The sequence below is a fragment of the Papilio xuthus genome, unplaced genomic scaffold, assembly GCF_000836235.2.
Source record: "Papilio xuthus unplaced genomic scaffold, Pxut_1.1 DF827756.1, whole genome shotgun sequence".
NCBI lineage: Eukaryota > Metazoa > Arthropoda > Insecta > Lepidoptera > Papilionidae > Papilio > Papilio xuthus.
In genome coordinates, this window is record NW_013530893.1 from 5,904,735 (window position 1) to 5,924,096 (window position 19,362).

The following is a 19,362-nucleotide window of genomic DNA, read 5'->3' on the forward strand; positions in this document are numbered from 1 at the left end:
ATGGCTACAAGGGTAGAGGAAGACCAAAAAAAGTATGGAATGACTGTGTGAAAGAGGATATGCGTAAGAAGGGGGTAGACTCGGATATGACGGCTGATAGAGATGTATGGAGGAGTAGTACATGCTGTTACGACCCTCGATAGGGATAAGGGCAGGTTGATGATGATGATGATGATGCATCATGATGTTTTCCTTCACCGTAAGAACGTCGGAAAAATGTACATATGTAAATCGGAACTCGAAAAAACACATTAGTACATGGCGGGATTCGAACTCAGGACCTGCAGAATGCAAGTGTTTGACCTCTATGCCACCGACTCTTTTATAAGAAGGAATCATGCTGTTCTTAAATTCTGACTTCATTTTGTTTTTTACCCACAACCTAAAAGTGGACATACAAAAAACTGGAATAAAAATAAAAGCCAAATATTGTTTGTCTGTAGAGATGTACCTCAATTGAACTAGACTCTAGACAGATGCAACTGTTACTTTAGTTCGATGTGTTTTTTGTTCTACAAATCTGTTCCGTGGCCTAGTAATTGTTTGTTCCACTTTGGGCAACGCTAGAATAATAAGACTTTTTTTTTAAATTCATAAATCCACTACCCTGAGTCCCTCCTTATAAGTGATCCCTCCTGTAACTTATTCAGTCTCTGTGTCTGTATTTTGATGGATTACAGCATCTTACTAATATTATAAATGCAAATGTTTGTATGTATGGAAGGTATGTCCAGTACAGCTGCATGGAACTCAATGAAATTTGGCATAGATGTAGAACAGTCTTGAACATAGGCTACTAATTAATTTATCCATATTAAAATAAATAATTTAATCTGATTGTTGCAGTTGTTGTAATCTTAAATAAATAACGGTATACGAGTAGCTATCATCTGGCTACATAAAGAACATAACATTATTGTAGGACTTCCCAGCGGCCGAGCCTTTTTATTGTGAACCGAAATTGACGCCGTTGCATTGATACATAGTGTAGCTATAAACAGACAAGACATATAAATAAGTAATTTATCCTCTATGAAACAAATATGAAGGTAATTAGAAAGAGCTTAGGATCTTTTTAATTGTAATTTCAATCGTCTGTATCCTTATTGCTATTTACCTTTATTGATAAATAAATAAATAAAAATCATTGTTTTCTTAGTATTTTATTAGCTGTCGACCGCGACTCCGTCTGCGCGGAATAAAATATTTTTTGCCTATTTAATAAGCCTCTGTGTTGTTATATAGTCAAGGCATAAATATAGAATATCTATGCCAAATTTCACCGAAATCCGTTCTGGAGATCATCATCATCATCTTCAGCCTATACTAGCCCACTGCTGAACATATGCCTCTCCCATGGCACGCCACTGAGCACGATCCTCGGCCACTATCATCCAGCTCTTGCCAGCTGCCCTGCGAAGATCATCGCTCCACCGAGTCTGAGGACGTCCTACGTTTCGTTTACCGACCCGTGGTCTCCACTCAAGAACTCGTCTACTCCAACGGTTATCGGTTCTTCGGGTTATATGGCCGGCCCATTGCCACTTCAGCGTGCTAATGCGGTGGGCTATGTCGGTAACATACCGATACCTTCTAACAAACATACGTACGTACGTTCGTAAGTCGTAAGAAACGGCATTTATAATATTAGTAAGATAACTTACATTCCATCAGCTAATTCTGTATGAAATTTGGGACAGTTTTTTTTTTATATTTGTCAAACCCTCTGTTTGTCGTATACTCTACATTTAGAATTCGATTCATTCAAGTTGTGAACTTATTTATTTATACTGTGACCTCAATCGCGTTTTGCAACAGCCAAGCCTATCTTTATATATTATTTAAGAAGGTCTTAACATCCGTTGTACCATTCAAATGATTTTAAACTTACACTCAATAATTATAAGAAACAATTTACCGCGATATGTTATAAGACAGGTTCTGATTAAAATTTACAGGTATTTATCAAACAGTATAACCACATTTGTGTGGTTTTTGTAGGATTTAATTACTTGTTTAGGAATTTTAACCTTTTGCTATTAACCAAGCGTAGGTCTTCACTCCATCCTTCAATCACATTGAACCGTGGTAGACACCAACAACTGTCGCGCGTATGTGTCGACTCGACCGGTGCAAATACCACGACCACACAGAAGACAGGCGTCAAATGGAAGTAATTCCGCGTACAGTCTGTTAATTGTTGGAGACCTAATTTTAGTCCTCTTTCCTTTCCCACCCTTTTATCTTAAAGAAATGATGAGAAGTAGAAGTGGATTTGACGAAGGATGGACGCATAGGAAGTGGAAATATAATTTTTCTGGGAGTAGCCTATTTCTTCGATTAAAGGTAGGCAACGCATCAGCATTTGTGGATGTCTATGGTTGGGTGTTTCCTTTTCATGTTATAATATAAAAAATCAGAGATAAAAACTTTCGACAATGGAAACGCACCGTTATAGCCTTAATATGTACGCCCTAAAGACGTAGGTGTAACTTTAAAACCGGTCTTAAGGTATTAAGTAACCAAGTTCAGTGCACTTAAGGCAATTAAATTGTAATAGCTCAGTAGTTGAAGATGCAGACTTAATAAAACAAGTATCAAGGTTCAATTTTTTTTTATATATTATAAGGTGGCAAACGAGCGGCCACATAAAATCGCTGAAATAGCGAAGCGACTGTTGCCCATAGACATACGCAAATGCATATGCGTTGCCTACCTTTAATCGACGGAGGAGAGGATGCACAGAAAGAAAATATTTCCATCCATCCTCTCATCCGGAAAGTCCACTTCCACTTCCCATCTTCTCCTTATAAGAAAAAGCGTGAACTAAATTAGGCCTCCGGGACGCGCACTCATCAGACGAAACGCGGAATTGCTTCCACTTCACGCCTGTCTTTTGCTGTCAATTCCCAATATAAAAATTCCGGTTTAGCTTAACTATGAATAAATATATTATTTGTCTCTTTCTTTGGAAATAGATCCTTCAGCTTTTTTCTCTTCTTAAGTCAGGCAATAACAATGATTTACGTCATTGAATACATTGATCTATTAAGTGATACATTTATATGTGTACCGCGTGACTATTGTGTAGATCATTAGAACGGCCCGGCGAACGTCCTTAGAGAGACCATTGTTAGATATTCGAAACGTAGTTGCCGGTTAACCTATTGTTAAATAAGATTTTTTAGTCAGTTTAGTAATAAAATTAAATGTTAACTTTTTACGAAGTTATCATATACTAAACTTAAACTGAAATATTGCAAGCCATTCTTGCAAACGAATGTTTGTTATTGATTTGAAATTGAAGCGCCTGTCGGTAATTATGAGCAATATCTCACAAACATAAATAATTGCGAAACATAAGTATCATAGTAACAGTATTTTAATATCTATGAAAATGTAAATTTATTGTTTTTTAAAAGATATTTTTACGTCTTATATTATAAGAAATAACTCTATTAATAATATGAAACATTACTCTTTAATATAGACTCTATAATGTGAATAAAAATAAAGAAAATAATTCGAACGCCTTATTTTTGACCTCGCAGATTACTTACCTATGCTATAATACTTTCGTTTTAAGAACTATAGAGTTACATTATATCGAAGTGGGCACATTATTTGAAGCGCATTGTGTTGTATCGAAAGCTTATTACTTAGGAATGCGACCGCTAGAGACGCCATCTAGCGGAGATAGCCTCACTGCATTTCCGCATATACACGCCATTGCTCTATTACTAGTAACGCATCGTTAAGGGGAAGACCAATAACATATTATTTTACTTTTAGGGTTCCGTACTTCGAAAAAAAAACAAACCCTTATAGGATCACTTTGTTGTCCGTTTGTCTGTCTGTTAAGACCCCTTTTTTGTGTATATATACTCAATGTGTACTTCTTACATTTTATTTATATGAATAATTAAATATGTCTTCCATAATATAGTACCTACATCTTCGTAATATTATAAATGCGAAAGTTTAGATGAATGGATGTTTGTTAGATGGTATCTTGAACGGCTAAACGAATGTTGATCAAATTTGGAAAATAGTCTGGAAATACACGTAGGCTACTTATTAAGTTTTTTTTTAATTCTTCTCGAACGGAGTCGCTGGTGACAGCTAGGATTATTTTTTTAATAACTATAAAATAATAAATAGGAAGTGAATGTTGATTATCGAAATATCAAAAGTGAAACAACTTTCACCCTTTCGACTTATTTGTACAACCCTTATTATGTAAGGAAAATAACAAATTACTTAATATTTAAGTTACGAGATAGTTTCATCATATCAAGACAGCAATTATTAGTATATTTTAATCGGTCATAGACTATTTAACCAATTATTATAATTCTTGCTGACTTTTATCTTTGTTGATTGAATTTCTCCCCTATTTCTTAACATTATAGATTCTAATCTCATCCTATTAATACGAAAATATAGAAAAGGAAAACTAGAATTGACTCTATACTTCGCACACCATATACAAGACAGTCCGTAAGGTCGAGCTTTTATGTATGAATGTTCCAGTTTTTTTGGCTCGAGACTACTTAGGATTTTTTTCACAAGAACTTAGTTACCACGCAGGCCCAATGAGAATTGCATCACAATCATTTCCTTCACTTAAAATAAGAATTTCGAAAACTTTTCACTCGAAAAACACAATCGAAACCGGACCAATAATTACGAATACATTTTTTTTTTTATATTAAAAAAGGAACTCCGCCTTAAGAACAGTTTAATAGTAAATACCACCATTTCTCTTGGAGGCGCTCCGTTCGCACATCGCATTCTCCCGCGCTCGCCGCGACAGACACTCGTGCGCAAAACAGATGTTTTAACCGACATTTTTTTTTAAATTCGTAAGAAAAAAGTGCAGTGGCTTCTTGTGTTTTCAGTGATAAAATGTGACATTGCTTAATTTTCTAATTATTTTTTTCATTTATAAAGTGATTGTGTTGTGCCTAAATGAGGACGGTGGAGATTTTAGAGGTAAATTAGTTTTTATATCAAAAACATCTTACTAATATTATAAATGCGAAGGTTTAGATGGATGGATGTTTGTTTGATGGTATCTCCAGAACGGCTGCATGGATCTCGATGTAATTTGGCATACATATAGAACATAGTGTGGAAGAACACATAGACTACTTATTAATAATTTAAATTGTGATAGTTGATAATTAATTAAAAAATTCTACATGTAAACTGATTTATGTACTTTTCTACTATTAAAACTATACACAACGACAAAATTAGGTAGAACACTTTTTTACCTTTAGCTTTTATAGTTTGTGAGAGAAAGGAATCATAAAACTGTACTAGTAGCTAGCTTTGACGTCGATTATATTAATTTTTTGTGAAAATTTACCTTATAAAAAATGAAAAATAATTTTTAAATGTCCCATCGTTGTTATAACAGATTAATAAAAGACATTTGTGTCTTTACACATAATATACTAATTAAGCTAGAATAAAATTAATTTAAAATAATAAATCTCTCTGTTACTTTTATTATTTATTCAACTTTACATTTTCTTTGCAAAATTAACAAACAAACATAAATATGTAAATGCGATCATTTTTTCGACAATTTATTGAGTAGGTTTTAAATTTATTTTCATTTTAAAGTAATAAAAATCTCACTGAATTTTGATTTTCGTTACGATACTGAATAAAAAATAACCACAAAGTTAACCATCATAGATTTATAGGCACAGTAGCTGTCACATGCGAATCCATCCGCGTGGTATTAAAAAAACTAAATTCGTGCTCTATGTATTCTTTATGTTTTACATCTATGCCAAATTCCTAAAAGGCCGGCAACGCATCTGCGGTTCCTCTGGTATTGCTGATGTCCATGGGCGTCGTTGAACACCTCGGTGTTCTCGCTGCTCGTTTGCCCCCTTCTTTTATAAAAAAAAAAAAAATCCAACGAAATCCATACAGCCGTTCTGAAGCTTCAAACAAACATCCATCCAATCATTCGCATTAATATTAGTAAGATAATTCGATATACTATTAAAAAAAACTGGTAAATTATTAAAATAAAAGCTGGTAACACGCCAGTTTATAATTAATAACCGTGAGATTGTGTTGTATCTTGTTTTAATTCGCAATATTTTATTTATCTGTAGTGTTCGTGAGAGCCTGCATTTCCTGCTCATTAATAAATATAGCCTGTGCATGAATACAACATAGATATACATAGAGTAGCTTTCATTTAAAATAACTCGAAAATAAAATCCATAGTTAAATTAAATTTTGGTAAGGTTTGTTGTATTTACTCAATTCCATTATAAATGAGTTGTGATTATGGTCTATGCTAATTATTGACTACAGTAATGACCATAGACCATAGTCTCTCCATACAACTATAGACCATAGACAACTCTCATTATTTATATTAGTATCTGTGGGATATAAATAATGAGAGTTGTGCAGAGGTTAGATTAATAATTTAATTTGTTCAGTCTACTACAGTAACTATTTTAAATAATTGTCTCGTTCCTTTCTAATAGTTTGGAAATAAGGCGAATTTATTATCGTGTACAACTTTGTAAAACTGTTGATAAGTTTCACGATTATTTTATTCATTCAAAAAATCATTAATTCTATAAAAACGAAAATTCTATTCGTCTAACTTAAGTTTAAGTTACTTAACTTCAGATAAATCTTGCTCACTTAACATTTTTTTACGTTAATGTTCATTAAATAATCTTTATTTCTTTTATCGCAAAATAAAAAAATGTATAAAATTTCTCTTAAAATAACCTATAAATTAGATGTCGCAATAACTTGAAAATTATATGTTAAATAAATTATTTTTAAGATAAGACGACTCCACAGTTTTTTATGTTAGAGGTCGTCGGTCTATTGGTTGCATAATAAAGTCCGTCTTCGGTCGTTGGCCGGACCATCGATATTTATTCCCTACCTGTTATATGCGTGTCTGTCTGTATATACATAATGTATTATGTGTAATGTGATAATTGACGGAATTCCGCGTTTATAACTCAGACTAGCTGTCGCCCGCGAGTCCGTTCGTGCGGAATTGGCCTTACTATGTGTTCTTCCAGACTATGTTCTACATCTATGACAAATTTCATCGAGATTCATGCAGTCGTTCTGGAGATACCTTCTAACAAACATCAATCCATCCATGCAAACATTCGCATTTATAATATTACTAAGATTTTTGTTGTTTTTTGTTTTAGAACAGAATAAAATACGAGAATTTTTTTATCGATAGTTTCAACTCAGATTATATTTATCGATAGATGATAACAATTCGTGTCGCATCCCTAGTAATAGTAAAATCTCTATTTACGATTGTCATTACTAAGCTGAGCTTTCTTGTATTTGCAAAAGCTTTCACCGAGCGTACTTGTATTTAATTATATTATTTATATTGCTATTCCATTATTTATGTCTCTGTGTTTTGTTCTAAATTCAAAAATAACAGTTCTGTAAAAAGAAGAAAGGAATTGAAATTATTTCGTTTTACAAAAATTCATAATAATATAATAATTTGACTTTTTTTTAAATTATTAAGCTTATTATTAAAAAAAAAACTTTGTAGATGCCTATGTCTGGATCTCATCTAATATTAAAATCGTTAAGTATACTCATTGTAGATTTAGTTTGACAAATCTGCGCTAAGGAGCCCGCTTAGAGCTAAATTAACGTCACTTAGGGAGCAATGAGGGATAAAAAGAACAAAGTCTCATGAACATTAGCATCAAATCTAAATATTTGATAATCTCTAGAGTCTGAATTACACTAAAGAGGTCGTCAAACATAATTTGGTGTTGCAAGAATTGGAAGGCAAGTACCGCTGACCTCAATCCATAGTACCGCAACACTTTCCGTCGGCGCACTCGGAAATAACAGCAGGTTTACACTGCAGAAACATGTACTTTTAGACATTACTAGCGGTCGCCCGCGACTCCGTCCGCGCGGGATAAAAAATAAATGTTGGCCGATTCTCAGACCTACTCAATATACTCACAAAATTTCATGAGAATCGGTCAAGCCGTTTTGGAGGAGTATGGGAACGAAAATTGTGACACGAGAATTTTATATATAAGATTAATTAGAATCCTTTGACGCGAATGGCGCGCTCTTATTACAAAATCAAGTGTCAGAATGATTAGTGAGGGGACATAAACGTCGACATTTTAGTAAGACTAGTGTTGTGCCAGTACACCGGCACAGTGTCGGATTTGCTTCCTAACAGTACATACATTATATCATAAGGATAACGAACGGTCACCTGAAATCGCTGAAATAGGGAAGCAACCGTTGCCTGCAATTGCATATGCGTTATCTACCTAAATAAAGCAAAAGATACAGTTAATGTGGAGACGCATATAAAGCTATTTATGATGACAATTCAAAGCTATTTTAACAATGGTAGACGGAAAACATCTGTCGTACAAAAGGCCGGTGTATAAATTAATAACAGTAGTACGCCAGTCAAAATATATTTATTTCGTTGTTAATATCACCTATATGTCGCCCGTGGCTCTGTCTGCGTGGAATGAAAAAAAATTTAATTAGTTCCCGACAATTATTCGAATTTTTCTCAACTTTTAAACCTTCCCTAGACCTCCAGGAACATTTCAATACCAAGATAATATAAATCCGTAGCGCTTTTCGGGTTTTAGCGAGACTAACGAAAAGCAATTGATTTTTATATATAAGAAGATATAATTCCATAAATCTATTCGCGACTCGTTGTTCCCGCGCGATTCTCTACTGTTTTACATATGTCTTTTTTATTAAAAAGGCAAAGGTTCACTGGCCAGTATGCCACCTCTTTGGCAGAATGTGTAATTCTGTACCTAGCACCCGTTGCAATACCACGACCACACAGAAGACAGGCGTCAACTGGAAGTAATTCCAAGTTCAGTCTGATGAGTGTGCGTTCCCGAAACCTAATAGTCTTTTTCTTATAAGTAAAGGATGGGATTAGGATTTGATGAGAGAAAGGATAAATGTTCATATTAGTGTTTTTTTTAGATATTTTTACCGGTAAATGAAAAATAAAACATTTAAGCCATTAAGTGATCTGTTAGACTGAATTATTATGATGAAGCCTAATTATAATCTATATTTTTTATTAAATAAGCCTCCTAACAGCCGATTTGACCCAGTTTAAAAACATTAAGTATAACAGCCGACGGATGGACAGACAGTTTGCATATTAAAAACTTCCTCTAAGATGCTAATCATATAAATTTTAGTATAATTTCACAATAATACCTAAAAATGAATATATATCTTGCTAATTTACTAATAATAGTCGACTAATGTGAGTTGCATTCACTATTTCGACAAGAAAAGAGTATGCATAAATTATGTTTTTTTTTTTTTCATTGGAAGTTACGTATTACAATGTTGGTAGCATTTTGTCGGTAACAGATTATTCAAATTTTACACTGTTAACCGTAGGTTTCCAAATATCAGTTTAAAACTTAATGTTATCTCTGTTTTGTCAAATATAATGACAGGGATGACGATATGTTTTATACAGAGATTTTGTTCTTAGAAACCCACGGTTAATTAGACAAAAGCTATTAATCTGATAGTAATACATATGGTGACATAAATATATTTTATATTAAATCTATGATTTGGATGAAATATGATTGATTTATGATTTTTTTTCACAATATTTAACATCAGCTTGTAATAATTTTGAATAACGTTCTATGACATAAATTAGAAAAAAAGTTTATGAAGTCTTTATATTTTTTATTTTTAAACGTCTTTATCCCAACCATGGTTACCGTACTTTAACTAACATTATACAAATCTTTATAAACGTATATTCAAACTCTTAAGCTCCATAATCACATAAAACAACAATAATATTGAATAACCAACAAGGCCTATTGTAATAAAAATTTCACAATTTATTAATAGTCATTCTGTTACGTAATTTGATTATCATTTCATGTAAAGCTTTCGCCTTTTCGTACCATTCTATAGGAATCTTCTTTTTCTTTATTAGACCTCTTTGGTAAGAAAAGAGTTTGTATGCTACCAAAGACTGGCCACTAAGAATGTTGCACGTTTATTCTAAAACAAAAAAATTACGGACAATACGATAACGTTATTTTTGAAGTCGGCTAAAAATAAGCGAAAAGATTGTCGTATTTTATTAATATTAATGTAATAATTATACATATTAATTATTATATTTCTTACGGATGCTTACATTAATGTGTAAACACCTTAATATTGACTATTACTAAAATAAAAGGTCAAATGATTACTGAAATCAAAGCATAATGACGTTTGGTGAATGAATGTCATTTTATGTCGTTGACCTATGCACAGGTGCCAACATTACGAAACAAATTGACCAATGTAAGCTTCTGACAATTTTGAATTTCGAATACACGATTGAATTATTACCTTAAATTATTATAATTTTATTTAACATAGCTATATTTGAATTAAATTAAAAATTGCAAGAATAAAAATAGATTTATATTAGGAATTTAATTTCATAAATTAATTTATGCAAAAACGAGTTATTTATTTAATTCAATAAATTTAAAAATAAAATTATAAGCTATATCATTGCATCTCTCTCACACGAATATTTATTGTCTGTTCTCTAAAGAGATACTGTTATAATTTAAACATATTTTATAAATAAACAAAGTGAACTATCGACTTTTTATAAAAAACTGTATTTACGTTGATGACAAATTAACCAGTTTGGGTAAACTGGGACACAAGCATCTCACTGACCTCAGTCTCGTATAGATAACAGATATTAACTGTCATACGGACAAACAGACCTTTTGAAAGAGGCGCGAAAGAGAGAGGCGACCTCTTTGGTATGACCGAATTCCGAACAGATTTAACAGAGCGTAAACAGTTTTGTTTTAATTCATCACTTAATCGATATTACAATTAAAAAGTATATTTTAAATTTTAATTTAAAATAGATTAGCTATGTTCTTAATCATAACGACATAGACGAGAGAAACTAAAGCAACAAAATTAATTATTATGCACAGATTAAAAAGATAAACGTCTCCAACTATATAAGTATTAAAAACCAATAATATTACAAGTGTCAACATAGTTTATTCATACACTCATATATGTACGTTCATATTTGATTGTAACAAATCACACGCGTCATTTTTTTCTAACTCGAATTAAAAATAACCTCAAAATTGTTATAACTCAATGTACAAAAGTGTTAAATGAACACGACCGAAATTAAATACCGTATAAACGTGCGTTCGTTGAATTTAAAAATTAATTACTCAACTAAAATTGTTTTTATTTCAATCAATAATCGCGTGTTCAAAAATGGACTAAACGATTTGCATACGCAAAATCAAATATGTTGATTTTATTGCTAGGGGAATAAGGTCCATAATCCTTTAGCAAAAGCCTTGAATACACGCAAAATTTAATACAAAATGCGTTTAGAAAACTGGCCGGTCGTTATGAAATATTTTATACACCGGTCGAATTAAATCGTTGAGTAACCAGGTCGTAACTGCATGCCGTTTTAGTACTTGTGTAGAGGTCATTCGGTCGATTATTGCGTGATGTGTTATGAAAGTTAGTAGCACTCTTTGTAAGTGCATGCGTACATTTAAAGAATTTTTTAATAGTCTAACTTATTACAAGGGTTAATTATGTGTGCAATAATTTAAATTAATATACACTGTTTTATATTTATATAGAAACCTTTGTACTATATACATTAAATATATATTTATATTCTCAAATGAAGGAAATAAAATGTTATTAGGTACTTTCCAAAATGGTCGTATTAATAATCTGCCATGTTGTTTTGAATGTCAAAAACTATCATGAGTTGCTGCGATGCTAAATAGTACATGATTCGATTTATAAAAGAATACCATAAACAATGACTATACAATAGACTAACTGTTGAACATCACAATAATGTTTATAACAATGTTGAACAACAAATAGAAACATGATTCACAACAACAATGTTAGTTGTTTTCTAAATATTTACTAACAAAACAATGTCTAGACATGAGTTACTTCCGAATAACCAACATGCGAATGTTTAGATGGATGGATGGATGTTTGTTTGAAGGTATCTCCAGAACGGCTGAACTGATCTCGATGAAATTTGGCATGGACATAGTCTGGAAGAACACGTAGGCAACTAATTATGCTTTTTTAATTCCGCGCGCATGGAATCAAGGGCGATAGTTTAAAACAAGACAATTATGTCAGCCAATGGGTTCTTATAGACTATGTTCTACAATTATGCCAAATTTCATCGACATCTTTGCAGCCATGACGGAGATACCTTCTAACATCCATCCATCTTTACATCCAAACTTTCGCATTTATGATATTAGTATTTACAAATAAGAATAACGCCATCTATGTAAATTAAAAGAAACTTTATTTAATTCGATTAGAACTTTTCAAGGTTAAATTATAATAGTAACTATAACTATTATAAAACAAAGGATCTTGACAGACTGACGGACGGACAACAAAGTGATCCTATAAGGGTTCCGTTTTTTCCTATGAGGTACGGAACCCTAAAAAGTTTACATATTAAAAAGTGTACCAAAATTAATTGCAACATTAACTCGATAGAATAACAAAACGACAGTCATTTGTTTCGACAACACTCCTCGTGTAACAATTTTTGTTGCGGCGCGTAATTATATAACACCTGTCTATCGTTAGCCGTAATAAATTCAATTACATATGTACAGTGGGTTTACACTGAGGAGATACGCGTACAATGACACTATTTGTTTATTTTAAAAAATCGCTTGATTTTACATCTATAATAATTATTTTTCACATGTCAAAAAACTTCCATGTACGCGTAAAGCATTCCTCATAGTCCTGAGTCACCGTGGCCATAAGATAATCACAAGGAAGACGATATGTTTTATAGAGTTATTTTACCCACGGTAAAAACTATTTTTGTACGATGAATACTTTATTACCTTAGCTTGATTTGTAGTTCCGAGTAATAATTCGATTAATGGATAACAAATGAAAACACGTGTGTTATGAAAATTACTATTTCCAAAAAAATATTTGAGAAATTGCAGAAAAATATAAAGAAAAAAAAATGGACTAAAAAGGTCGAATTTAAACCGCGCATACTGGCCACATAACCCTGTAGCTGGTGTTGCCGCAATAAAAACACATTCTCTCTATATTTTCCATAGAGAATCCGAAAGGAATTTTAGTACCTACAGGTTTGCAGTAACTCTGAGTTAGTAATTACGAGTACAAGGGGAAAGTTGTTAAATGGCCATAGACCAAAGGCGTGCCATGGCGTGTGTTAACACTTTCTACATCGTAAATGCTCTGATTCCGAAGATATTCCGATAAACAAGGCTCCATTATTTATATTTAACTTAATATAACAAAGTAAGTAAGACGTAACGTGTTTTCTTTTACATAACTCTGAATAAATTGAAAAATTTCGAAATCAAATAAGCTTACTTAGGGGAGAGTCCGAATCCCCACAGTTTGGACGTATAGTGAGCTGATACCAGTCACGGCGGATAAACTCTATTAGCAAGAAACTCAGGTGCGAAACCCTAATAAGCGAGAAAAATGTCGCGGCCACATAAACTCTCGTTTACCAAGATTTGGCATTGCGACCTCCTATGACCTAAAGGAGTTGAACGGTTTTAAGTTTGAGGCATCATTCGATTCGTATTCCCAATCATTACTTGTTTTTAAAGAGAATTTCTAGTATAAATAAAAAAAATAGTGTCTGAAGTTCTGTTCAGTTCGTTCTATATATGTTGTACTATTTTTCTCATTGCTAATTTGTTGGTTTTGGATATGGCAACATCTGACATAGTACGAACATAAACAATAGCTGGCTTACACAGATGTTGGCAAATTGAAACAATGGTGTTGCGTAGTCAACGAGTCTGATCAATTTAAACCAATTTATAACGAAAAGTTAGAGTAATCTTTAACTTTGTATCGTAGGCTAAGGCCCTTACTACAAAGTAAATCGTCGAAAGTAATTACGAGGGAATCGCGTTGTGCGGGTTTTTTTAATTATAAGTTGGCAAACGAGCGAGCGGCCACCCGAAATCGCTGAAACAGCGAAGTGACCGTTGCCCATAGACATACGCAATTGCATATGCGTCGCCTACCTTTAATCGACGCAGGAGAGGATGCACAGAAAAAAAAAATTGCGCGCTTCGTATATGCAACTTTGAATCGACGACACGAATTGTCTATTCGGTCAATAGATTTGCTCCGCCATTTCGAAAATTGCAGCGACTATTCTCACGACGATATTGACGGTGTCAGATAGAAATGTCGGCGACAAGTTGTATACAAAAGTCGCCGGTTAACGAAGCATTACGTTAACTTGTATAAGTTTAAGAAAACTATTTGATATTTTCCACGATCTACTTTCTAAAAGGTTGGTTTTCAAAATAATCCATAGACTAATTTCCTTACGGAAGTCGTTCATGGTAGGCTGTCGTGGCCGACATCGATTTAAATCGTTTACATAATGAAATATCGAGTTTATGTAATAAACGATTTAATATATAACATCACTAATTATCATATTGGCCTAATAGAAAACTGGTAACGATGGTAAAAGGTATTTCAAAGGTCATTAAATCTTATTAATATTATAAATGCGAATGTTTAGATGGATGTTTATTAGAAGGTATCTACAGAACGTCTGTATGCATCTCGCTGGAATTTGGCATAGATGTAGAACATAGTCTGGAAGTACATATAAGCTACCAAGTTTTATTAAGAGTCGCGACAACTAGGTTACAATAAAGTTATTAATTAATTAACAAATAAGCTTAATGTTTATAAGTTTCTTAATATTATAAATTCTTCGCACATTTTTGCGTTCATAATTGATGAATAATTTATATCATTATTAATAAAATGTTGGCAAATAAAAGAAATTCCTTAATTGTTAACGATATGTCAAAATTGGTGACTACACATTTAACCTTGAGATTCTATTGCCAAATACAAAAATATATTTTAAAATTCGTTATTCTCGATTAAAAAAAAATTGAGTAACAATTTGTTTTTATGTAAATACTGGCTGTCACTACTCTGTACAGCATTAAAAAAAACTTATTTGGTTTTTTTAGACATTATTAGTTAGAATCCTTTGGCGCGAATGGCGCGCTTTCGTTACCAAGTGTCAGAATGATTAGTGAGGGGACATAAACGTCGACATTTTAGTAAGGGTAGTGTTGTCGGATTTTCTACCTAACAGTATCCTATGTGTTCTTCAAGGCTATGTTCTACATCTGTGTCAAATATCAGCGAGATTCATGCAGCCGTTTCAAAGATATCTTCTCACAAACATCCATCCATCTATACTTACGCATTTATAATAATATAATAAGTAAGATAGTAAACCAGCGGTAGCCCGCGACTTCGTCAGAAAGGAATTTAAACAAAAAATATCTAAATTGCTCTCGCACATATAAACGACATACGACAACGACAGACATACAAACATTTTTAAAATTTCTTTTTCGTTATAAACATCGCAAATGCATCATGTTCGCTAAATAAGATTCTTGATATGACATACAGACATTCTTATTTTATCAATTATATTAATGTATAGGAAGTGTTTATACCGTTACGTTGGCACAGGGGCAGTGGGTTCGATACCCGACTCGCAACGCCCGTCTGCTCGCTCGACCGCTGCGCCTCAATGCCCCGCAATTAACTAGCTGATATCAGTTAAATTATAATATAACGGACTAAAAGCTCACTTCCTTGTTCTTATAATCTTACTTCTTTCTAATATTATAACCTAGTAGTCGCCCGCGAATCCGTCTGCGCGAAATGAAAAGTGTTCCTCCGGACTATGTTTTATATGCCATCAATGAGTTCCGTTCAGCCGGTCTGGATATACCTTCAAACAAACACCCATCCATCTAAAAATTCGCATCTCTGGAACAAACGCGGCCTTGCGGACAGACAGACAGACACTCCAATTTGATATTTTACTATCTTATTACTACCACTTTTCTAGAAAATTCTTAAGGATTATTCCAGAAGTTTCTATAATAAGGAACCCTAAGTATTGTAAAGTCAGTACCTTTACACGCCGCTGGGCACAATTACCAATGCGCTCGCCATCCCCGTGGTCTGCATTATTCAACATAACACCATGAACAATTAATATTCAACGGGCACCACGATTTTCTAAGTGAAATGTGGAGAAAATGACTTCGTATAAGTTGTCGCTCGCGGCTCCGTCCGCGCGGAAAAAAAAATGATCAACAATTGAGATAAAAACCACCCTATATCCCAAATTGGACCAAATTATAGATGCTTATAAAATTTGAGAGATACCACGAACCAGAGCGTCGGTGGCTCAGTGGTCAAGCATTTGACTTGCAATCCACAGGTCCTGGGTTCGAATCCCGCCATGTACCAATGTGTTTTTCGATTTCCTATTTACATATGTACATTTATCCGACGTTCTTACGGTGAAGGAAAACACCGTGATGCAACCTGCACATATCTGAGAAGTAATCCAAAGATATGTGTGAAGTCAACCAACCCGCACTTGGCCAGCGTGGTTGACTATAGCCTAATCATCCTTAACTTAGGGTAGGCTCCGAGCCCCTCGGCGGGGACGTGTAGTAAGCTGATGATGATGATAAAATTTGATATGAATTCGTTCTTTAGTTTTGGAGTTTATCGCGAACTTACATCATGACACGAAATAATTTTATATATTTGTATACCAGCATATATTTCCCGACTGACAGAAGGGTAATGTTCAATGCCTTTAGTAAACTAGCTGACGCACGAGACTCCGTCTACTCTGAATTTAAAAAAAAACTTAATAAGTAGCCTATACATTCCAGACTATGTTCTACATCTATGCCAAATTTCATCAAGATCCATTGTTCTGAGGATATCTTATAACAAACATCCATCTAAACATTCGTATTTATAATATTAGTAAGATTGTTTTGATTCGTATTCTTCCACAGAGTATATAAGAGTAACAATTAAGTCAGGCTAAGTACTAACTAGACTATTTTAATTCTAGAAATCTACTAATACCGGTTTAGTAGCGCAACACTAGCCTTACTAAAATATTGACGTTTATGTCCCCTCACTAATCATTTTGACACTGGACTTTATAACGAAAGCACGTCATTCGCGTCAAAGGGTTCCAACTAACAATTACTAAAACTAATAATTCTTATTCTGGTAAATAAATACGTTAAAATTGAAACAAACAGTAATCAAACCTTATTTATCTCACCAACAAATATCTTATATAGATACTATTAATTACATTATGCAATAGTAAATTACAAATTATATCTCGTTAGTTTAAAACCAGGTACATATTAACCTATAAAAAGTAATAAATGCCGGCCATTAATGCAAATCAAAGATGGCCGGTTGTCAGCGGAACTTTATCGAGGTCGATATTATGCAACCATGCCTCATTAAATAGACATATTTTTATGCATAGCGAAGTAAAACCAGGTAATAATGGTAGTTTACAGTACACTGCTGCTCCAATGGTTAGCTCCGCGTTGTCTGATTAGTGTGTTTGCTGGACAGCAAATTCAAGTCCTTTTCCTTAGATTTTTGATAAAGGCGATATTTTCTTTCTGTATGTACCTTTTGACTTATTTTAATATCTATGCGCAGCGATCAATTCACTTTAGCGAATTTTGATGACCGTTTGTTTTCGTAAAAAAAAAATATACTCGGTTAAAGATGTAGAACAAGGGGATCAGCACTTGAGTTGTAATCTGATAGGTCTTGGGTTCGAATCCCGCCATGTACCAATTCGTTTTCGATGTACATATGTACATTTATCCAACGTTCTTACGGTGAAGGAAAACATCGTGATGCTGCACATATCTGAGATAAAATTCAAATATATGTGTAAAGTCAACCCGTACTGAGCCAGCATTGACTATGGCCTAGTCACCCCAAACTAATGGTCCGAGTCCCTCAGTTGGGACATATAGTGAGCTGATAACGAAGTTGTATATATACAGTAACAGTTACTATGGGTTGCGACTACAATGGCATTTACTACATATTGCCATCCCTTTCATACTCATTGAAAAGAACAGAGATAGCTGTATGTCAATATAAGTGTCAAGTCAGTGGAATTTTACAGTTAGATTGTTATATTTCAATACATTTGGAAACATTTGCAATAATAATATTGGAGCGTGACGGGTTTTTTTTGCAAAACGAATATGTAATGTTGCATGATTGATTATTGTCGTGCAAGCATTATGCATAATGCGCTCCAATGTTAAAGCGAATAACGAATTGTAATCGATTTTTGTGACCAAATATAAAATATATTTGATTGATCTTTGGGATACTTTATTTCATCGAACATCTTTATTTTTAGTAGCTGTCGGCCTTAGCGTGTGCGTGGAATTAAAAAAAAACTTATTAGTCAATTTGCTCTTCCAGACTACGTTCTACATCTATGACATATTTCAGTGAGATGCAGCCGATCTGTAGATACCTTGAAACAAACATCCATCTATATAAACTTTCGCATTTATGATATTAGTAAGACGATCTAAAAATGTTAGAAAGAGATAAATGTAAATAAATATAGCTCTCTCTTTCTTAAAAAAAACATTTTAAGTTATTAAAAAACTATACTTTATTATAACAACAATAATACACTGCTAATTAAAAAAAAAGCTTTTGTTGTTTATGAAAATATATATATATATATACTAACTGTCGCCCGCGACTTCATCCGCGCGGTATTAAAAATAGATGTTGGCCAATTCTCAGACCTACTCAATATGCTCACAAAATTTCATGAGAATCGGTCAAGCCGTTCCGGAGGAGTATGGGAACGAAAATTGTGACACGAGAATTTTATATATAAGATATTTATTATCGTCAAGATGGTAAGTTTCAATTTATTTAAACAATTCTCTGTTCGATAGTCATAATACCGTTAAACCATAAAGGTCGTATAAGTTCAAAGTAAGTTATGCATTTTAAACAATTACTCACACTTTGTTACCGTCCCCGGAATTATAATGTTATACGCTGCAAGCCGCGACTTACAGAGACGTGATTTGAAAACTGAATTAGGTTTTAAAAATTGAAAGTTATCAATGAGTATGCTAAACGGTATTTTAACAGTGGTAGAGCCCACTTTAACAGTGGTAGAGCCCGCTTTAACATCTTCGCACGAGTTGGCCCGGCTCGCCCGGTGAAATACCACGACCACACAAAAGACAGGTGTCAAGTGGAAGCAATTCCGCGTTTCGTGAGATGTGTGTGCGTCCCGGAGACCTAATTTAATCCTCTTTCCCTTCC

The 19,362-nt window shown here is 33.5% G+C and overlaps 1 protein-coding gene across 4 annotated transcripts in view; it reads left to right on the forward strand.

Moving 5' to 3' along the window:
* Nucleotides 1–19,362, forward strand: part of Rhp (GTP-Rho-binding protein rhophilin) — a 58,737-nt gene that overhangs the window by 23,022 nt on the left and 16,353 nt on the right. The window contains exon 1 of one of the 4 annotated variants that reach the window (XM_013310277.1): nt 4,815–4,995. The exons of the other annotated variants lie outside the window; for them this stretch is intronic. Coding sequence (XP_013165731.1) covers nt 4,972–4,995 — 24 coding nt within the window. The 5' untranslated portion in view covers nt 4,815–4,971. Of the gene's footprint in view, nt 1–4,814; nt 4,996–19,362 lie in introns of those variants that run through there. 4 annotated transcript variants of the gene reach the window in all.